Source organism: Bufo gargarizans, chromosome 2, assembly GCF_014858855.1.
Source record: "Bufo gargarizans isolate SCDJY-AF-19 chromosome 2, ASM1485885v1, whole genome shotgun sequence".
Taxonomy (NCBI): Eukaryota; Metazoa; Chordata; class Amphibia; order Anura; family Bufonidae; genus Bufo; species Bufo gargarizans.
Window position 1 is genome coordinate 58,161,614 of NC_058081.1, and position 23,379 is coordinate 58,184,992.

The 23,379-nt window shown below is 45.5% G+C and overlaps 1 protein-coding gene across 1 annotated transcript in view; it reads right to left on the minus strand.

Moving 5' to 3' along the window:
- Nucleotides 1–23,379, minus strand: part of LOC122925625 (RING finger protein 112-like) — a 130,386-nt gene that overhangs the window by 12,899 nt on the left and 94,108 nt on the right. The window contains exons 6-10 of the mRNA XM_044276973.1: nucleotides 19,366–19,470; nucleotides 18,494–18,544; nucleotides 18,363–18,407; nucleotides 15,689–15,779; nucleotides 639–769 (exon numbers count right to left, since the gene is read on the minus strand). Coding sequence (XP_044132908.1) covers nucleotides 639–769; nucleotides 15,689–15,779; nucleotides 18,363–18,407; nucleotides 18,494–18,544; nucleotides 19,366–19,470 — 423 coding nt within the window. The remainder of the gene's footprint in view (nucleotides 1–638; nucleotides 770–15,688; nucleotides 15,780–18,362; nucleotides 18,408–18,493; nucleotides 18,545–19,365; nucleotides 19,471–23,379) is intronic.

Genomic DNA, 23,379 nt, shown 5'->3' on the forward strand with positions numbered 1-23,379 from the left:
TCTAGGCCTCTAGGGAGACGCTTGCTTCCTCTTGGTTTGAAGAAGTAGGTTGCCTCTTCCCTTTTCACTGCTGCTTAGGGTTTGCCCAGGGTGTTTAGGTTTAGGCACGAGGGCATGTGCATATCCACCATAAGGGTATGCACATGGGCACAGCAGTCTAGGGAAAGCTTTTAGGGATCACTAGGAGGTGACCCTATTCTCCCTAGCTTTTGGGCCTAGCCGTTGTTCTGTTTGTTTTCCTGTGTTTGGTTATTTCCCCGCTTACCTACCTATCGTGACACTTATGTTCAGACCAGCCATTGAGCCGCCTCTAACATTCATGCACCCTGCCTACAGAACAGTGTCCTAATCATAGATCAACGGCTCAACGCGTTATGCCCCGTGTCTTCAGGAGCAAAAGTCTCTCATTAGGTAGCCTGTAAAGTGTGGGGCACTTTTTTCTTTACAGGCTACCTAATGAGAGACTCTTGCCTTGTCTCACCACACATTCCCAATGCAGTAAATCCGACTTCTCGATACTTATCTCCCTTAACATAGGGGCAGGTGGGAGGTGGTTGGCCAGTTTGGTCGAGACTGGGCAGCTTTAGAGGAGACAATTATAGTTTGTTGTGTAAGAAAATTATAACTGTGATACCAACCATCATAATCCCAATCATTTGCCTACATGTGGATGTATTTTCATAGTCAGCAGGTCCAATATTGAGATAGATTCTCTTCACTACGCCTGACAGATATGTTCTCAAGCTGTCCTGGAGTTCTTTATTCATATCTGTAAAAATAGCAATAATAGTTATAATCTAGGTAATATATAGGTATGTAACCAGGAGCCATGTGTAAAATTTTCTTGTGCAAGATTAGATTCATGGGGCCAGATTTATCATGACTCTGACAGCTCACTCCACTTTCACATATGGCTAAAGTCAGTTTTAGCCAAGTCAGATTTATGATCGGCCCTTTAAGACTGTAATAAATGTGGTTTGACGGTAGCAGTTTATCCGTCAGTAAGCAGCTTTACAAAAGTCGCACATCTTTACGAAAAAGTCGCACGTTTTTATGAAAAAGTTGCATGTTCTATTAAAAAGTCTCATAAGATAAGCATGGTCCTCACTGGAGTGAAATTGCGACTTTTTTGCGACTTTTTAAATAGTACCAATAGTAAATCTGTCTAGAGATTCATTTACATAAGAAAACACACCCCCACTTTCAGAAAACTGGCGAGGATAGTGCAGAGCAGAAAAAAGTCGCAAATTTGTGCGCAGTTTTAGCGTTTGGGACTTTTTTGTGGACTTTTTCACTCCATTATTCTGACCTGAGCTAATGATAAATCTGGCCCATGGATTGGATGCAGTGTTGTAATCTTGTATGACCTGGACCAAATGAGAAGGCAATCACATTAAATATGAAAGTTGGCTGCTCCCAATGTGCCCAACATTACTATCAGTGTAGCTAATACTGGCATCCTTGAGCTTAAAGGGAGTCTGTCACCACATTTGAGCATATTAGACTGATCAAATAGCGTTATATGTGCCACCGAGAACTTAAAAACGGTACCTTTGGTGTATCTAACGGAGTTTTCAGTCAGCCAAATATAAACTTTTAAGATTCTGTAAATGCGTCCTCTCAAGTGCCCAGGGCGGCGTCTCAATCGTCCGAGCCCCAGGCAGCACCTCCTCAACGGCTCATAACCCCGCCCTCCGTGTGCCTCTGCCCGCCCATTTACTCTCCTCCTCTCTCCTTTTCCACTGCGCCCGCTACAAATTTGACCGCGCAGCCGCAGTGGAAAAGTTGTCACGATACCAGAATTTTGAGCTCAATTTTAAAACCAAGAATTGCAATTCTCGATACCAATTTGATACCTCACAAAAAAAAAGCCAAAAAAAACCACACACACATTTTCCATTATGTGAGGCGGTCTCTTACTATTAATGTTAGACACATGGAAGTCTGAATCGATAAAGCCATGTGCCTAACATATAGTAAGCCCAACAAGTACCTCCTCCTCATATATGGACAACATGGGGACCCATGGCTGCCTTCATACTGTCATTCCACATACAGGACACGCAGGAACCTCTGTTTACACAACCACCTGAAGACTGCAACTAAGTTAGGGCAGAATCTGTGGGAACCCCATATGAAGAGTTACACTGGGGCTCCCCTACTCCTGGGACCCCCTGCATTCTCACCCCCAGCTCTCCAGAATCGGGCACTGTGCTAAACATCCCATTGCTCTCCATGCTGCTTCAGTATCTCACCACATGGAGAGCAGCAATAGTAGAAGTAGTAAATGACTCAAAGTGTACTATAGGGAGTCACCTCATATCATATATAACCTCATTATATACAACCTGGACCTCAATGTCTCATGCTGTGAGCTGTGCCACCACTGGGATGTTCTTATCAGCAGCTCAGCACTATGTCCTGAGGGCGGGGACAGGTCCTGGTCTCCTTCTTCAGGGTTATCAATGACACGTCCTTCCAGCGCTCCCTCTCCGATCTCACCCCCGCTTCCCTGCAGCTTTCTCTGCTTCTGTGCTCTCCCCTGGCGCCACTGATGAGTACACGGTGTGCACCGGGCAGTGCAAGCACCATGCTCTCTAATCGGAACTTCTACTAAGCTGGGCAATAGCCCAGCTTAGTATGAGAAAATGCCAAATTCAGTATCGAACTGAACCGGGTATCAAAGTATGGAAAAACTATCGATACTTCGATACCCGGTGCAAACCTAGATTGCAGTTGTTTGATGGTCATCATGTAGTGATACATTATGTTCTACATTTCGTGTAGGCAGCCCCATTTTCTGACATGTATCTTCTAAGAAAAGTGGCTTCTTGTGGTACAAACCATGGTGCTCCTGGAGTGCTTACTGCTCCTATTGTATGAACCATTGTGAATACTGATTCTTCGGAGCTACTGCTCTTGATCTTTGCGTTTTAGCACTTGCTTTCTGCCTGCATGCTGTAAAAAGAATGGTTTTGCTTTTTGCACTTACTACAGCTTTCTCCATATGCAGGACAGTGCTTTCTACCGCATGGGTGGATGCTTCCACAGTATGTATGTTGTCAACTGACAGCGCTTTTGTTTTCACCTTGCCTTCTTCAGTTTTTTTTTTAGTTTTTTTTCATGGGCTGCTTTTTTTTGTGTGTTTTTCATCATAATTTACAGCTTCAGTTTCGCTTTTGCTATCTTGGACTTCTTGTATTTTCATTTCTTTAAGTTTATAGCTTCTACTCAGTAGCTCTCTGTACGTTCAGGTCTGGTACTCTGAGCTTTGTATTTCTTGCTTTAATGTCTTTTGATCCCAGAATTATTCTGTGAGACACAAGGGAGTTGTGGAGGATGGAAGTAGTTGTACTCACAGTTTGGACGGATCCTGGGCCATGCAGTGGTAGGAGCACACCCTTCGGAGCACACCCTGGTTCTGGGGTTTTCCTGCCTGATGGCGGTGCCCTTAGCGGTGATGAATTGTGAGGTGCATGTGTGGCAGTGCAGGAAATAATGAAGCCAAATTAACAACAAAATGGTTCTGTACGGCAGAATTAAGTTCAGATATATTAGTCATAGTTCTCAACATGCATGGACTGGCAGTTCTTATACAGTTTGCATTTCCCATAGTCCTTACAGGTTACTCGGCTGCTGTAATAGTTAGCAGATCTAGATATTTCTCTGAATCAATTTTCATCCCACTGCACTTTTCTCTGAAGCCTAAGCATCCAGAAATAGGGGTGCAGCACTTCTCACTATGCCTTTTGTTGTGCTTTTTCAGAAGTTTAAACAGTTATATTTACTTATTTTAGTTATAATGGGTATTCATTGCCTTTAAGAGCAATGTTGATTTATATTCACTATTTTGTATGAAGTTTCATGTAGGCCAAAGTAAGTCCATGAGAAGATTACTGTACTGTTCAAAAACTAGTGTTATTGTAACAATATATTATACATTTAGAAAGTTAGAAGATACACCGCACCTGCAGATTCTGAGGCTTTATTGTTTTTCCTATCTGAACATGAATTCCACAGTGTGAGAATGGCCTAGATGTTCCTCAAAGTATATATTCATGTATCAAAGTTTGTCCCTCAGCCCTGAGACAAGGCCTCTAGATGTCAGAGGTGTGAAGTGTTGAAAATATTAGGCATGTATGAGTTAACCCTTAATGGTATGATGCATATTGCAAATTGCATTCTGGGTAGTATTATGACATCATGCTCCTTATCAATGCACACACCCCTCCAACAATGATTGGAAAGTTCCAAACTCGGAGGGCGTGTTCATCTGATAAGTTTTGGGTTAAGAAACCAGTTACCAGAAGAAAAAAAAAAAGAAGGGAGAAAAAGGAAAAAAAGAGAAACAAACATTTGGATTATAGATCTCTGGAGAATCATTTGGATTATCGGGAAAAACTCTTGAGAGCTGGCTGCCCCAAGACTCTGCACATCACTTGACCCTTGGGTAATGTATATTTTGTTTTATGTAGTATTGATCTAAATTAATTGGCTTGATACTTAGCCAGATACCCGCTCATTTGCGGACGTGTTACGTTAGTTGCTATATCCGTATTTTCTCTGATTTCAGTTACGATGCATATAACTGAAACAAGGGGATAATATTGGAGAAACTCTTTGTTGGGAATCTTTGAATTCCCTAGTTTGATATCAAGCCAATAATTTATAAGTTTTGTTGCAATACTACCATTATCTGAAAGATTGGTCATCATTTTTGGGCGGAGCAAGGGTTTGTACCTGTCATCTTCTTGATTGAGTTTTCCGCATAATCCATTGATTGTATATCTCTCACAGATTTAAAGCTGTATTGCATATTATTCTTGTGTTGGTTGAGTAGTGTTTTGTTGGTATCATATAGTGGTGAATTCTGGGTACTGCATATCATTGTATATTATTGAAATTTATGTTGATTAATTTTTTTTTGTTTGTATTTTAACCTATTGTATAATAAACCATTTATATTTTTGCATAGACGCTTGTACCCTGTTTTACTGATTGCACAAAATAATCAGGTTCTTGATTGAACTCTTTGAGATGTTTATGTCCATCTAACGGGTCAATATAGTTTGCATAATTTTTCTTTTGACCCGATAATGTTTTTTAAAATATTTATATAACGCATTTGCTTTATATACCCGACACACCACGAGGCAGACCCCTGTGTCAGAATAAGTTCTGCAATTCTTACAGGTTGATGTGCTTGCAATAAATGTTTCCACAACTTTAGCAAATCTTTAGCAACTTCCACAGTGTGTTTGTAATGTATGTCCAGGCACCATAAGACTTAAATCTACTGAACAAGTTTTCTGTAGAGTTTGAAATTGTAAACTTCTCGTAGGCAATTTATCTCCACAGGACTACTACACACACCTCCTCTCAACACTGGAATGCTTTTCAAATATTTTTTTTCTTTTTTCTCTTTAGCTTTTGCTCCTGGTTCACTGTCCAGGGCTCACTCCTTCCACTTTCCAGCTAGACTGCCCTACACTGAGGCCTAACCACTCCCTATGGAGAGGGTGACAACATCCTCACCTAGTAGTGACAATTAAGACCTGCCAACTCCTTACTGATCTTTGTATGGCAATGCAATAATACATGGCAAAGCATATTTTAACCTTTTTTACAGCACACACATTGAATTCACCTTACTCACATGGTGCATCAGCTTTGTCACATAGTGATCTGGTCTTGGTTTGTGGTATTGAAGATGTCTCATATGTGATGTTACGTAAAGGCATAAAATGACTCTGTAATGCATCCAGAAACTGCCCGAGTTTTCTGTATGTCTGGCTTGTCGGCATCAGAGAGTGAGAGGTGCTGATATATACGCAGACAGTTTCTCCCCATTACTGAGCATCATGTGGCTATCCTTACTTTGGCGTCTTTCTTATCAAGTTCAGTTGCCACCTCATAATCTTCTCTTTGGACTTTGAAATATTCCCTTTACAGTCCCTTGGAGATGGATAAGGAAGCCGTTGGCAGCCATTTTCTGTAATGCTGTGTGTCTCTTATTAGTAACTTACCCAAGAAGCAATTCTTGATGATTTTCTTTTTGTGATTTTAGGACTTTAGTGGCTTCTAAAACACCAAAACTGGGTCCACTTCTGACACCATGGGGGAAATTTATCATCTCCCTTAACCACTTTTCTGGTATAAAAAAAGTCACAAACCTTGTCCTTGCGATTGTTTTAACGCCATTGTGAAAAAATATTTTGCAAACTTGGCTTTGTATGCTGCCCTTACTACTTTTCCGAAAAAAGGGGGTGAGGATGGGGCATGACCTGCGTCCACAACACATTTGTCTTAATTTCCAACAATTTTCTGGAGCATAGAAAAACCGAAATTTACAGCAGCTCTGAGCTGCATTAGCTTTCCTTTTAGGTCCATGTCTCGTCATAAGTTAGGCTATCCAATGGCAGCACTGGGGACATCAAGAGCGGTGAAATCTCCCCCTATGTTTCATGAGGCCATTTAGGGTATTTCAAGAATAACTTTATTGACACACATGTAACATATCACAAACTTTTCAAAAATCTTTTGATATGTCATAGAGATATATCAAACGTTTAGATCGATAGGGGTCTGAGCGCTGAGACCGCACCAATCCCTAGAACGAGGGAAGAGCAGCACACGCATATCGCGCTCTCTCCTCGCTGCTGAGGAAGGAATCGAGATGGACCCATGAAGCCTGTCTAAGTGCTATATTCGGCTTCTCTCCCCTCATTCTAGGGATCGTGGAGGTCTTAGCACTCTAATCTAAATCTAAACTTTTAATATGATTCTATGACATATAAAAAGTTTGTGAAAAAGTTTAAAAACCCTTTAACAACTATCATATCTATGTAGCCTGCAGGTGGCAGTAAACACATTACCACTAAGCTTAGAGTAAGAATTTCAATTGATAAATTATACTGTAGGTATACCAAAGGTGGCGGGATCCAAATTTATAGTGGTTACTTCTGGTGAGACAGTCCTTAATTAGTCCTGTCGTGTACTATAAGATGTAGGATGCACAGGGTTTCTATATACATACAAGTGGGCCTGTATAGGTTATTAAAACAAGAAAAACCATGTAAGCGTAGTAATGACGACTACCTCTAAGTCTTCCCGTCTCCTGGCTAGTGATTTCTGGGCCTGGGTTCGGCATCAAGAAGCAGTCAGAGGAACACTGATCAAGGACCTTCAAAAATGTGCAGTTCTTGTATCTTTTCTTTATTGTCTGTTCAGCAAAAACATTGGGGGAAATTTTTGAAGTCAGTTTCTCTTAAGTCTGCCTTGCTGTAGTTTGCACAAAATTTATTAAGCCTCGCACTTTGCTAAAAACATAACACCTTCGTCTAGAGATTTTGCTCCAGTTATTTTTCGCCACCCACCCCCCTATTGAATTGAGATTCCACCTTGTATGCCCCATTTTAAACAGTTGCAGTTGATAAATCTGGCATAGAGCTAATTAACATAGCTGACATTGCCCACCTGCCCACCCATTTTTTTTTTTTAAAGTGCTGTAAAATCGCAAAAAGTCACACATTTTTGTGCAAAAATTATTTGTGGCAAAAAAAAATTGGAGCAAAGGGAATTATAGATTCCCCCTAAATCATAAACTTGCATTACCAGACTTCAGGACACTCATCTATTAGCCACAGTGGCTGCAAATAGCACCTTACACCTTGGAGAATCAGCTACATGTTTTGATTACACAGAGAGCCCATTCTTTTCAATAGTAATTATGTGATACTTCAACTCCCCTGTGGGGGAGCTGCAGAAGAATTGAACACTTGCTGCCCAGTTCCCTTACAGAATACATTGTGATTGCTGGTTGAAATATTTTTAAAGGGAACAGAGCTGAGGACATGGGGACATGGGTTGCTAGATGGCCGCTAGCACATCCGCAATACCCAGTCCCCATAGCTCTGTGTGCTTTTATTGTGTAAAAAACCTGATTTGATACATATGCAAATGAACATAAAAGAGTCATATCTTATTTGTGTGACCAGAGAAGAGTCATATTTTCAAGCTCTGACTCATCTCGGGTTAATTTGCATATGTATCAAATCGGTTTTTATACACAATAAAAGCACACAGAGCTATGGGGACTGGGTATTGCGGATGTGCTAGCGGCCATCTAGCAACCCATGTCCTCAGCTCTATACACAAAATCCAGGTGACAGGTTCCCTTTAAGTGGCAAAACACTGGATACGATCTTGATGAAATAAAAAGTAATGTTAGGATATTTTCAGAATTAATGATATCCATAGAAGCTTTTGAGACCAGAACCCTAGGAACCTGAGTCCGAAGGGCCAGCGGGAGGGGTGACCACCACTTCGGTGGAAGAGGGGGAGACAACCCCGCTAAGTGTGATAGTGGGAGACAAGAAGGACTTGCCGCCAGGTCCGGAACTAGCCGACCTCAATGTCTCCGGGGATCATTTTGGTACTGCACAACATCGGAACCCAACCCTATCCCGAGCCTGGGAAAATGTATTAATAATGGCAGAGTCAGTGTTTCCCTGTTTTGTGGTTCATCAAGAGATGTTGTATCGAGTAAACCAGCTGCGAGGTGAATCCATTGAACAGTTGGTGGTGCCCCAGGCTTATTGCAAACTCGTGTTAGAGTTAGCCCACCAGCATGTTCTCGGGGGTCATCTGGGAATGCAAAAAATGCAGGACCGGATTCTACAGCGGTTTTACTGGCCCAGTGTGTTCATAGAGGTAGAAAAATATTGTAAGTCTTTTCCAACCTGCCAGATAACGAGCCCCCAGCCACATTTGCGTAGTCCCCTGGTATCCCTCCCGATTATCGAGGTTCCGTTCGAGCGAATCGCTATGGATCTCATAGGCCGGTACCGAAGTCTGCTAGAGGACACCAACACATCTTGGTTGTCCTCGACTACGCCACTCGGTACCTGAGGCACTATGCCACTGAGGCATACATCAGCCAAACACATAGCTAAGGAGTTAATGGAGATGTTTTCTCGCGTGGGTCTGCCTATGGAGGTTCTGACTGACCAAGGGACCCCATTTATGTCCAAGGTCATGAGGGAACTCTGTAAGTTGCTCCACATAAAACAGCTACGGACGTCTGTGTATCATCCGCAAACGGATGGCCTGGTAGAGAGGTTTAATCAAACATAAAAAATATGCTAAAAAGAGTGGTGTCTAAGGATGGGAGGGACTGGGACCTTCTTCTGCCCTATCTCATGTTCACAGTGCGAGAGGTGCCCCAGGCCTCTACTGGGTTCTCGCCCTTCTAACTGCTATACGGCAGACACCCTCGCGGTCTGTTGGACGTGGCCAAAGAGGCGTGGGAACAACAACCCACACCACACAGAAGTGTTGTTAAGTACGTCACCCAGATGCAAGGACGGATGGAAACAGTGTTACCTCTGGTTAGGGAGCATATGTCATATCTATAATCAGGCTCAGGTCCGTACCTTTAACCCGGGTGATTGGGTATTGGTTCTGGTACAAACCATAGACAGTAAGTTCCTAGCTAGGTGGCAGGGGCACTACGAGGTGCTTGAAAAAATTGGAGGTAGATTACAAGGTACACCAGCCAGGGAGGTGAAAGCCAGAGCAGGTGTACCATGTGAATCTGCTCAAACCCTGGAAAGATAGGGAAACCTGTACGGAATACAGCCCATGACCAGGGATCCTAGGGGAAGCGGTTTCGGCCCCTCTGTCTGAAGAAAGGGAAGCGGCTGCCACATTGAAAATTGCTGACAGCCTCTCCTCTAAACAAGCTCAGAAAGCCAGGGAGTTCATTGGTCGGAACACTGATGTGTTCTCGGACCTCCCTGGACGCACTTCCATAGTCCAACATGACATTATCACTGAGCCTCAGGCAAAAGTCCGGTTAAAACCATACCGGGTACCCGAGGCTCGGCGACAAGCCACTGCAGAGGAAGTGCAGCTACTGCTCCAGCTAGGTGTCATCGAGGAGTCAAAAAGTGAATGGACCAGTCCGATAGTTCTGTAATGACTTCCGCAAACTGAATGAGGTGTCCAAGTTTGACGCATATCCCATGCCTCGAGTGGATGAGCTTATTGAGAAGTTGGGCAAGGCCAGTATTTTTCTGTGTTGGACCTCACCAAATGTACTGGCAGGTACCCTTGACAGAGGCTGCCAAGGAAAAAATGGCTTTCATTACTCCAGAGGGGCTGTATCAGTACAAGGTATTACCCTTTGGTACCGCCACGTTTCAAAGGCTAATGGACATTGTACTCCGTACACATTATCAGTACTCTTCAGCGTTCCTGGACGATATCGTTATCCACAGCACCGACTGGGAAAGTCACCTACCTAAAGTACAGGCGGTAGTGGACTCCCTTAGGAAGGCTGGCTTAACCGCTAACCCAAAAAAGTGCGCAATAGGGTTAGAAGAGACCAAGTCCAAGTACCTGGGGTATGTAATTGGGCGTGGAATTATCAAGCCTCAGGTGAACAAAATTGAGGCAATTAGGAATTGGCCCCGACCTGTCACTACTCGGCAAGTAAAGTTATTCCTGGGTATGGTGGGGTACTATATGAGGTTTGTCCCCAATTTTGCTACAGTTGCCGCACCATTGACAGGGTTTTTGAAGGGACGCAAGTCAGTGACGGTTCAGTGGAATGAGCAGGCGGAAAAGGCTTTCTCCGCTTTGAAGTCTGCCCTGTGTGGGTCCCCTATATTGGTGACGCCTGACTTCAAGAGGGAGTTTGTGGTACAGACCGATGCCTCTGAAGTAGGCCTCTGAGCTGTACTCTCTTAGGACATCAATGGGGAGGAACATCCTGTTGTTTTCCTGAGTCGCAAACTTACCCCAGCCGAGACTAGGTACAAATAGTGGAGAGAGAGAGAGAGTGCCTGGCCATCAAATGGGCTGTAGGAAGGCGCAAGGGTCCGTCATTGACGGAAGGTATGTGTCACCGAGGTTCCTAGCCTCGGGGAGATAGGAACCGGTAATTTTGTGTGTCAGCGGCAGCTAGTGCTCGCTGACACTGTTTTACTGTAAAGCCAATCTGGGCCGGTTCTTATTGGGAGCAGCCAAAGAGCAGGGTGGGTGGCTGTTCCCCACGTCCAGGCCAGGTTGTGGTCTGGGTTTAAAAACCCAGCCAGCAGCTCAGCTGGGTGTGGTATGATCCTCCAAGTGATAGTGGAGCTGTGGAAGCTCTGTGTTTTTGGGAGCTGAGGAGATCCACCATGCTGCAAGGCTGAGAGCCACCTGCTGGGAGTCAGGCGCCCTAAAGCCTGCTGTGGTCTGCCAGGTGATTTATGTTGTTCTGGGGACTCTTGCTGTGTGAATTAACACCAGGACCCTGTAAAGCACTGTTTTTTCTTTTCTGCCTTTTCTGTGTGAATAAACACTGGACTTTTGTTTTTCAACCGTGGTCTTGCCTCTGTATTGCGTTCACATACCCTGCCTACCAGAGCAAATCCCTACAATTGGTGGCTTGGAGCGGGCAGGCGCAGTGAGGCTGGCATGAACACCGAAATATTTGTCATTTATCAAACCTGCTAGATTTAAACCTGTGACACGTGACAAAATGGAGGCTGTTCTGAAGGCCCTCATGGAGGCTAATCTGCAGCAGCGAGAGACCAACCTGCAGCAATGCGAGGCTAATAAGCAGCAGCAAGAGACCAACCAGTTGCTGCTACAACACGTGATGGCTTTGCAAACAGCAAGAGCAACCCCAAGCGTCCACAATACCCGGAAAGCAGTCCGTGCAGCCATCCCTAAGATGACACCCACAGATGACATCGAAAACCTACCTGGCGATGTATGAAAATGTGGCCACCAGGGAAAGGCTGCCCCAGGACCAGTGGGCTGAGGTCGTTGCTCCTCTCCTGGCATCAGAGTCTCAGCGCGTGTATTTCGATTTGCTGGACGATCAAGCGGCCAACTACCCAAAGGTAAAGGGGGAGATTTCGGCAAGACTGTGGGTGAATGTGCTGGTCCGGGCCCAGCGGGTGCATAAGTGGGAGTTCAACCCGGCTGAGCCCGTGAGACCCCAGTATTATAACCTGCTCAACCTATTGCAAAAGTGGCTACAACCTGATGTGCTGAGCCCCACTGCTATGCTGGACCGGTTGTTAGCAGACAGGTTCTGGAGGGCTCTGCCACCCCCTCTCCAGCAATGGATTGGCCAGGTCTCTCCAGGTAATGCGCTTGAGATGGTCGACTTGGTGGAGCGCTATGAGACGACCCAGAACTTGCAGGAGGGTTCTTTTGAGAGGGGGGCAGTCAAATCCCATAACTCTTCACCCCGGACCCGGCGACTGGTGCCCACCAAACCCGGGATGTAACCCCTGTGGACCCCGCTCCAATAATCTGCTGGCGGTGTCGGGAGCCTGGCAATGTTCGAGCTGACTGTCCACATCAGGGGGAACCCATGGACACAAACTATGGTTTCCATCAATCATTGTATACCAGGAAACTGTGTGCAGTGGGTGCTCCGGAGTCTCTGAACCACCTGTGCCAGGTGGAGGTGGGAGACACTCCAGCGGAGGCTCTGTTGGACTCAGGGAGTCTGGTGACCCTGGTGAGGGCTTCCCTGGTAAGGTCGGAGTCATGTGTATACATGGGGACTTAAAAGACTACCCTACTGCTATGGTGTCTCTGTCTACGGTTTCCGGCAGGTGGACCCACGAGGTGGCTGTCGCAACCAACATTCACTATGAACTTATAATAGGGAGAGACTTAATGGGCTCCCCAACACTGTGGCCGGTTACGAGAGTGACTGACACCTACGAGACAGGGGTAACCCTAGCAGAATGGCCCGGCTCAGGGGGGAGACCAGAACCCTGGGAACCTGAGTCCAAAGGGCCAGAGGTAGGGGTGACCGCCACTTCGGTGGAAGAGGGGGGAAACAGCCCCGCTAAGTGTAATGGTGGGAGACATGGAGGATTTGCTGCCGGGGCCTGAGCTGGCAGACCTCAATGTCTCCGGGAATAATTTTGGTACTGCACAACACCGGGATCCAACCTTATCCCGAGCCTGCGAAAATGTACTAATAATAGATGGTGAACCACAACAACCAGGGGCAGAGTCGGTGTTCCCCCATTTTGTGGTTCGTCAGGATATGTTGTATTGGGTAAATCAGCTGCGAGGTGAATCCATTGAACAGTTGGTGGTGCCCCAGGCTTATCGCAAACTCGTGTTAGAGTTAGCCCACCAGCATGTTCTCGGGGGTCATCTGGGAATGCAGAAAACACAGGACCGGATACTACAACGGTTTTACTGGCCCAGTGTGTTTAAAGAAGTGGACGAGTTCTGTAAGTCTTGCCCGACCTGCTAGGCAACTAGCCCCCAGCACCCCTTTTCGCAGTCCCTTGGTACCTCTCCCGATCATCGAGGTACCGTTTGAGCGAATCGCTATGGACCTAGTAGGCCCAGTACTGAAGTCCGCTAGGGGACACCAACACATCTTGGTTGTCCTTGATTACGCCACTCTGTACCTGGAGGCAGTGCCACTGCGACATACATCAGCGAAACTTATAGCTAAAGAGCTAATGGATATGTTCTCCCGAGTGGGGCTACCTAAAGAGCTCCTGACTGACCAGGGGACCCCTTTTATGTCCAAGGTCATGAGGGAACTCTGTAAGTTGCTGCATATTAAACAGTTACGGACATCCGTGTCCCATCCACAAATGGACGGACTGGTTGAAAGGTTTAACAAGACACTAAAAACCATGTTATATGGCAGACATCCTTGTGGTTTGTTGGACGTAGCCAAAGAGGCGTGGGAACAACAACACACTCCGCATAAAAGCGTCCTTGAATATGTTACCAAGATGCAACAGCGGATAGAGACCGTTTTACCTCTTGTCAGGGAGCATATGGAGGCCGCTCAGCGAGCCCAGAGTCGGATCTATAATCGGCAGGCTCGGGTCCGGATCTTTAACCCGGGTGATCGGGTTTTAGTTCTGGTGCCGATTGTGGACAGTAAGTTCCTAGCCAGGTGGCAGGGGCCCTACGAGGTACGTGAAAAAATTGGAGAGGTAAATTACAAGGTACACCAGCCGGGGAGGCGAAAGCCGGAGCAGGTTAACCATGTTAATTTACTAAAACCTTGGAAGGATAGGGAAACCTGTACGGAAGACAGCCAGCTGCCGGGATTTCTAGGGCAAGAGGTTCCGGCTCCTCTGTCTGATGCAAAGGAAGCGGTTGCCACAATAAAAATTGCTGACAGCCTCTCCTCTAAACAGGCTCAGGAAAACAGGAAGTTCGTTAGTCAGAACACGGATGTGTTCTCTGACCTCCCTGGATGCACTTCCGTAATCCAAAATGACATTGTCACTGAGCCTCAGGCAAAAAAAGCCATACCGGGTACCCGAGGCTATGTGAAAAGCCATCTCGGACGAAGTGCAGCTCATGTTGCGGCTTGACGTCATTGAGAAGTCTAAAAGTGAGTGGGCCAGTCCTATAGTCTTAATTCCCAAGCCAGACGGGATGTTACGATTTTCAGAAATTAAACGAAATAGCTAAGTTCGATGCACATCCCATGCCTCGGGTAGATGAACTTATTGAGAGGTTAGGCCAAGGGTAGGACCTCACCAAAGGGTACTGGCAGGTACCCTTGACGGAGGCTGCCAAAGAGAAAACTGCCTTCATTACACCAGAGGGGCTGTACCAATATAAGGTACATATATATGTACCAATCCCTTTAAGAGTCCCGGATACACTATTTGGCGCGTGTTCACCTCCTCAGGGTTGAACAAAGGGGGAGGTATGTAGGAAGGCGCAAGGGGCCGTCATTAATGAAAGATATATGTCACCGAGATTCCTGGCCTCGGTGAGGTAAGAGCCGGTAGTTATAAGAGTCAGCGGCAGCTAGTGCTGACTGACACTGTTTGTTGTTAGTATGGCTATAAAGCCGACCCGGGCCGGCTCTTACTGGGAGTAGCCAAAGTGCTGGGTGGGTGGCTGCTCCCCACGCTCCAGGCTGGGTCTTTTTTGGCCTATATAAAAACCCAGCCAGCAGTCTCAGCTGGGTGTGGTTTATCCTCCATCTGACAGAGAAGCTGGGGAGTCTCTGTTTTGGGACCTGTAAATTTGTGCCATGCCAAAGGGCTGATAGCGGCATGCAGGAAAACAGGCCCCTAAAGCCTGCTGTGGACTGCGGGTGGAAAACTGCTAACCTGGTGAAGATTTTGTTCTATGGACATTGCATGGTGTGAACAAACACCAAGGCTGTGAACGGTCATTTTGTTTTTCCTTATGTGTGAATAAACACCAAACTGTTTACATCAGGCATGTCCAAACTGCGGCCCTCCAGCTGTTGTAGTTTTGCAGCAGCTGGAGGGCCGCAGTTTGGACATGCCTGGTTTAAGTTGAAGACTTTGTGATTGCCTCTATACTGCGTCCGCTAGCCTGTCTCCCAGAGCAAAACCCCACACATGGAATTAGCCTATAGGAGACAGTAGCGGGGTGTGGAAATGGTAATGGCAGTCTGGGTCATTACACGCATAGTTCTTCACAGAAGTGTAGCATTAAACGGTAAGATATTTGGAGTCAAGACTATTAGCAAAGTTGCTTGATTTTGTATTTTAGGTAAGGGCAGTCTTATAAATCTCATCTCAGCCTGCATTATCAGGCAGTTCTGTGCCAGAAACAAGCACCGAACGATTAGAGTTTTTGGACTTTTGGGGCACTAAAGGAATTTCACATGTAATAATAATAAATTAATGAGTTAAAATAAAATTACAAACCTCAGTTTCCTTATTTATATAGGATTCGGCATCATTTGTTGCACATTTCTTCGGGTCATACCAGTTTCGAATCAAAAAATCAAAGTACTGGAATAAAATAGAAAAGAAAATGACAAAATGATTCTGATGACCAAGTCTTGTGCTGGTTTTATTGTCATTTGTCTAGCTTTTAACTCAGGTTGCCATAGATCAAGCATTGCACTGGAGACCGTGGGGGTTATTAATGACTATGATAGTCCATTTTCTGTACCCTATATCCAGCTACAAGAAGAAGCAGGGGCCACAATAACATTTTGATATATTACCATTAGGTTACTATTGACAGTGATCTACATACAGAGGAATGCTGGAAGGACACATATCATATCTTCCCAGCATGCTCCTCTCACCGATCTGACAGTTGGAGGTGTATGACATCATTGTGATGTCACAAGTTTCCATGACCAATGTTGGACTGGGGTTCCTTGGGCCCACCAGAGGAAAATATTATTGGGCCCCCAACCCTTATATCATCAATACAGTCTAATACATTTTGAATGAAAGAAATAGATGGCAAGTAATTAGCTTCAAAGTCAGCTCCAAATATTTTTTTTCTCTTGGACCTTTAAGGCCTACTGTGGTTTCAGAGCCTGAGCCCACCGGAGGATCCTCTGCACCCCGGTGGGCCAGTCTGACACTGTGCGATAAGAAAGCTTCTTGCCTTTAGGTCCCAGTGCTGAACATAGTATCACTTCCTATGGTGTTCGTTGTGACACTGTTGACACACTTGCGGTGGTTGCCCGCGGCAATGTATTGCTGTGAGAGCATGCGGTGGCAGTGTCTCGGCCTTCTGGGTGATTGCCGTGACATGGTTGCCACACATGCTGTTGCCGGTGGTTACGTGGTTTGGTATGCTTGTGTGTGCACTTCCCCTTTAAGTGGCTTCCTTCCCCTGTCTGTAAGGGTTAACTACCTTGCTTGGTGTGATCACTTGTGCTTCTTATACCTGTGGCTTTAGGTGAGGAGTCAGTTGTACTCCAGCCCCGGTGTGTGCTGGAGTTAAGCTCCTTGTCTGGTTGTTCCATCTGTCCAGTGAGGGCCGCCCTTGTGGTCACCAGTGTTATCCCGGTGTCTCCTTCCTTTCCTGTACCTATTTGTATGGAGTGGGTTATGTTCAGGGTGTTTTTATGTCTAGTTTGGTGTTACATGTCTTGTGGTGTTTGGTGTCATGTTTACTAGACATTCCCCTGTCTTATGTTTATTGCAGCTATGGGTGTCCTGGGTTCCTGTGTGGTTTGTGGTGTGTCCTTTAATGTTGGTGTGGACAGCAGCACTTGTGCATGGGTTCCAGTCAGTGTGTCTGTGGCAGGTAAGTGTGTTATGGTTTCGCTTACCTGCCATCTCCATATGCTGTATGTGTTCCCCTCTCCTTGCAGCCTGGCCTCAGATAGAGACTCCTGTTCCTCCATGACTGGGATGAACAGGTCGTTCTCTTCCCGGCTCCTTGGTGAGGGATTACCAGGGCGACTTAGGGTCTATAGGAATCCAGAGTATGAGTCGTCCTACCATCGGGGTCCGCTCATACGGTGAGGAGTCAGGGAGAGGATTAGGGACACTGTAGGAGATGACCTGCTCCTTTATTACTCCTTTTGGCCAGGCTGATTCCCTTTTACCCTTTGACACCGCACGGTGGGGGGTTTCCCCCACTCCCCGCCGTGACACATAGAGCTCACTTTGAACAATGTATTTAGTTTTGTTTGTGACAGGGAGCTTATATCCCCTTTTTCTCATAAACTTCTGAGCTGTCTGGCTGTAAGGCAACTGGCTTCAGCATCAGACCTCCCCTAATGCTCTGTCTGCTATAAGAGACCAAGTATGATAGGCAACATTTGGATTATCCCATACCTTTGCTACCAGATGGCGAGAACCTGCACAGGACCCCAACAGTTGGCAAACAAGAAAGTAAAGAACTGGTCCAAGGGTCATGGAAAAGACATAGAGGTACAAAGGAACATCAGGCCCTTCTGACCAGGCTGGTAGCATGATGGGGCCCATACTGATATTTTCTTTGGTGCCCTCTTTCTTCTATATCACTGTAAGGGTCCATTCACACGTCCGTTATAACACTCCGTTTCCGTTCCGATTTAAATCTGAATGTTTTTTCGGATCCATTAATTTCAATTGCCTTTGCAAAAATGCGGACACCAATCATAGTGCTGTCCGAATCACGGAATCCGTTCCGTTTTCCTATTTTCCAGTATGCAGATCCTGAAAAAAAATTAAGCTTGTCCTACTTTCTGTCCGTTTTTCGGGTCCGTTGTCCATTCAAGTCAATGGATCCGCATTAATCCGGATGTCATCCGATTTTGGGATCTGTTGACAGGAAAATGGATGAAAAAAAAAAAAAAGGAATAACGGAAACACGGAACGGATTCGGAAGCACTTTAATAAAAAATGGAAGGTTGTACTGGAAAACGGATCCGCAAAAATCTGGAAAGGTAAAAATACTGACGTGTGAATGGACCCTAACTAGGCACAGCTTGGCTATGACAAACACCTATACAGTTATGAATGTTTTTGAGATGATATGCAGATTTTAATTTAGGCACTGCATATGCATTTGGAAATGCATTTACCCAGATCTACATAAACCAGTGCAAACTTGTCATTTGCCATAATCACACGCTATACCTTTAATTTGTAGCGTTTATCACTGCCGATTCCATGACAATAAATCTGGAAAAGAACAGAAATTATTACCATAAATGCAAGTAACATCCAAAAAGTGAAAATCAGTGACATTAACGGCATCGTTTTCTCACCTCAAGATAGTCAATGTCGGTTTCTTTTATGCTGGAATTCACATTGTACACCTGAAACGGTGAAAGACACAGAGTATTTGGGGGCTGCTGGTTTTGCTGTCCATCCTCTAGTTATCACCCATCCAGTGGATAGGGGATATTGTTTTGTAGCTGCAATACCTTTCTAGAGGCTCCGTTCTATTAGACCAGGAGTGAGCGACCTCTGCCACTCCAGCGGTTGTTAACTACAACTCTCAGCCTGCTCCGTTCAATTCTATGAGAGTCCACAACCTCTATCACGCCATATCGGCTCCACAGAGGACAGTGTTCCATGATTGACTTCCTTCTGAAGGAAGGAGTTGCCTTCAGAGAAAAGAGTCAACGCACAGAGCAAAACCCTTCTTGTAAGACTTCACGCGACCATGTGTCAAAGGGCAACTCCTCCATTCTAATGGGTGCCACGTTTCACCTGTAGTGGAATATGTGTCCATCTGCAGCTTACTTGGGGATAACACTGGATCAGGGGCGTAACTACCATAGTGGCAGACCATGCAACTGCTATGGGGCCCAGAGCAAGAGGGGGCCCAGTCTAAGTTAGGATTATCTCCTCTTCTACTGGAGGTGAAAACTTGGTCAGGACTCTACTCTCTAGAGGAACAACTTTTTAGCAAGTGAGGCAGTGGAAAAATGTCCCAAGGGTCATTGAAAAGGGTTTAGGCAGAAACCCTTCTCTCCTGTGTGGGGGGCCTGGTTTGATCCTTGCTATGGGGCCCTTACTTCTCTATGTACGCCACTGCACTGGATCATTGGTGGGTCTTCATGTAGAAATGGAGTGGTCCAAATGACACATTCATTATAATGATGGGTACATTAGGATAATAAAGGCTACTTACAAGGTGTGAGCTGAGGAGCATGGTTAACATGCACATCTTTATGTTGGCCTTTCTGTCACCTTCCATATCCATGGAGCCTTCCGTGTCCAGCAGAAATACAGCGACCTGCAGGGATAAAGATAGAGGAGGCGCTGTTTCATCTTGAATGACCATAATTTGTCAACTCCTTAATGACCAAACAGCTTTTTAGGTCATCCGGGAATTAATATTGATGACCTATCCTCAGGAATAGGGTTGATCCGAATTTCAGGAAAAATTTGATTCGCTGCAAAGCTGAACTTCCTCATGCTTCGTGGTAACGAATACATTTTTCATGAAATGACGTAAAAGAAAATACATACTCACCTCATCCATTTGAGTGTGTAGAAGCCGCTGTGGCCATCTTGATTGAAGATCCCTTGCCAAATCTCATGAGTGGTGATGTATGACATCACCACGCCGGCCAGCATGATGACATCACGCTTACTAAGAAATGCGCCTCGCGACAAAGTAATTTGTCACAAAGAGAATTTCTTTAAGAAATTCGGCAAACCAGCCGAATCAAAGTTTTCATAACTCCTCTCAACACTACTGAGAAAGATCAGATCGGCAGGGCATGTTAAGAAAAAGAATCATAACTCGGGAATGAAACCTTAGGTCAACAAAAGAAAAACAGTATATTAATAAGAGGACCTACAGCTACTTGACTTTCTGAGTCAAAATCTGACTTTTTAACAAGCTTTGGAATATGACAAGGGGAAATGCCAAGCCAGAGATCCAGAATTCTACTCTGTACTGATGAGGGACAAGCACCCCAAAACAGCTGTCTATGGACGCATATCCGACTGTCATATTCCAAGGCTTGTTAAAAAGTCAGATTTTGACTCATAGGGAGCCACTTCCACAAGGTGGCGCTGGTGAGATGGTTCTCTTTCCTTGAGAAGATACCTCTTTGCATATTATTTCCCCATGGAGCTTTGGCAATAAGTCACCATACAGGGCTAGTCTCTTTTAGGAGAGTCAGTACCCTGCTTAAAGGGGATGTCACACTTCAGCAAATAGCATTTATCATGTAGAGAAAGTTAATACAAGGCACTTCCTAATGTATTGTTATTATCCATATTGCTTTCTTTAATGGCTGGATTCATTTTTCCATCACATTAGGCTCCCTGCACACGAACGTGTGCACCCCGTGGTCGTGCTGCAAAATGCGGGCCGCAATGCACGAACACAGTGGGGCAGCCGCAGCAGATCGCAAAAAGATAGGACATGTTCTATCTTTTTGCGGAACGGGAGTACGGGACGAAACCCCACGGGAGCACTCCGTAGTGCTTCCGTAGGGTTCCGTTCCGTGCCATTCCACATCTCCGGATTCAAGTGAATGGGTCCGCATCCGTGATGCGGAATGCCCACGGAACGGCACCCGTGTATTGCGGATCCGCAAATGCGGTCCGCAATACGGCAACGGGAAGCACACATTCGTGTGCAGGGGGCCTTATACACTGCTCGTTTCCATGGCCTGAAGGATCCATAGCTGAAAAACTCCTGGCCTCTCTGGTGGTCAAAAAAAACTCCTGGAAAAACTCCTGGCCTCTCAGGACCGTGGGAGTGCACATAGGCTGGTGCTTTTTTCTATAGTGTGCGAGCACGACCACCGCTGATGGACTGCAGGGTGGTCATAATCATGGAAATGAGCAGGGTATAATGTGATGGGAAAATGAATCCAGCCAGCAAGGAGACAATATGGACAATCACAGTACATTAGTGAGTGCCTTGTATTCATTTTCTCTACATAATAAATGCCATTTGCTGAATTGAGACAACCCCTTTAAAGAGGACCTTTCACTAGAATAACAAATCTAAACTAACTATACAGGCATGTAGAGCGGCGCCCAGGGATCTCCCTGCACTTACTGTTATACCTGGGCGCCGCTCCGTTCTCCCGGTATAGGCTCCGGTATCCTCATATGTTCGGCTCCACCCAGGGGAACCTGCCGGCGTCTCCTTCTCCCATGCTGTAGCGCTGGCCAATCGCAGTGCTCAGCTCATAGCCTGAGAGAAAAAAAAGCCTCTCAGGCTATGAGCTGAGCGCTGTGATTGGCCAGCGCTACAGCATGGGAGAAGGAGACGCCGGCAGGTTCCCCTGGGTGGAGCCAAACATATGAGGATACCGGAGCCTATACCGGGAGAACGGAGCGGCGCCCAGGTATAACAGTAAGTGCAGGGGGATCCCTGGGCACCGCTCTACATGTCTGTATAGTTAGTTTAGATTTTTTATTCTAGTGAAAGGTCCTCTTTAAGCTTTGAGAAATAATGTAAGGCTATTTTTTTCAAAAAATAATTCTCAATTGGATACAGCTTGTAGACATACAGTACAGACCAAAAGTTTGGACACACCTTCTCATTCAAAGAGTTTTCTTTATTTTCATGACTATGAAAATTGTAGATTCACACTGAAGGCATCAAAACTATGAATTAACACATGTGGAATTATATACATAACAAAAAAGTGTGAAACAACTGAAAATATGTCATATTCTAGGTTCTTCAAAGTAGCCACCTTTTGCTTTGATTACTGCTTTGCACACTCTTGGCATTCTCTTGATGAGCTTCAAGAGGTAGTCACATGAAATGGTTTTCACTTCATAGGTGTGCCCTGTCAGGTTTAATAAGTGGGATTTCTTGCCTTATAAATGGGGTTGGGACCATCAGTTGCGTTGTGGAGAAGTCAGGTGGCTACAAAGCTGATAGTCCTACTGAATAGACTGTTAGAATTTGTATTATGGCAAGAAAAAAGCAGCTAAGTAAAGAAAAACGAGTGGCCATCATTACTTTAAGGAATGAAGGTCAGTCAGTCCGAAAAATTGGGAAAACTTTGAAAGTGTCCCCAAGTGCAGTCACAAAAACTATCAAGTGCTACAAAGAAACTGGCTCACATGCGGACCGCCCCAGGAAAGGAAGACCAAGAGTCACCTCTGCTGCGGAGGATAAGTTCATCCAAGTCACCAGCCTCAGAAATCGCAGGTTAACAGCAGCTCAGATTAGAGACCAGGTCAATGCCACACAGAGTTCTAGCAGCAGACACATCTCTAGAACAACTGTTAAGAGGAGACTGTGTGAATCAGGTCTTCATGGTAGAATATCTGCTAGGAAACCACTGCTAAGGACAGGCAACAAGCAGAAGAGACTTGTTTGGGCTAAAGAACACAAGGAATGGACATTAGACCAGTGGAAATATGTGCTTTGGTCTGATGAGTCCAAATTGGAGATCTTTGGTTCCAACCACCGTGTCTTTGTGCGACGCAGAAAAGGTTAACGGATGGACTCTACATGCCTGGTTCCCACCGTGAAGCATGGAGGAGGAGGTGTGATGGTGTGGGGGTGCTTTGCTGGTGACACTGTTGGGGATTTATTCAAAATTGAAGGCATACTGAACCAGCATGGCTACCACAGCATCTTGCAGCGCCATGCTATTCCATCCGGTTTGCGTTTAGTTGGACCATCATTTATTTTTCAACAGGACAATGACCCCAAACACACCTCCAGGCTGTGTACGGGCTATTTGACCATGAAGGAGAGTGATGGGGTGCTGCGCCAGATGACCTGGTCTCCACAGTCACCAGACCTGAACCCAATCGAGATGGTTTGGGGTGAGCTGGACTGCAGAGTGAAGGCAAAAGAGCCAACAAGTGCTAAGCATCTCTGGGAACTCCTTCAAGACTGTTGGAAGACCATTTCAGGTGACTACCGCTTGAAGCTCATCAAGAGAATGCCAAGAGTGTGCAAAGCAGTAAACAAAGCAAAAGGTGGCTACTTTGAAGAACCTAGAATATGACATATTTTCAGTTGCTTCACACTTTTTTGTTATGTATATAATTCCACATGTGTTAATTCATAGTTTTGATGCCTTCAGTGTGAATCTACAATTTTCATAGTCATGAAAATAAAGAAAACTCTTAGAATGAGAAGGTGTGTCCAAACTTTTGGTCTGTACTGTATGCAATCACACTGGAGAGATTGGTTTTCTTGGAAGAC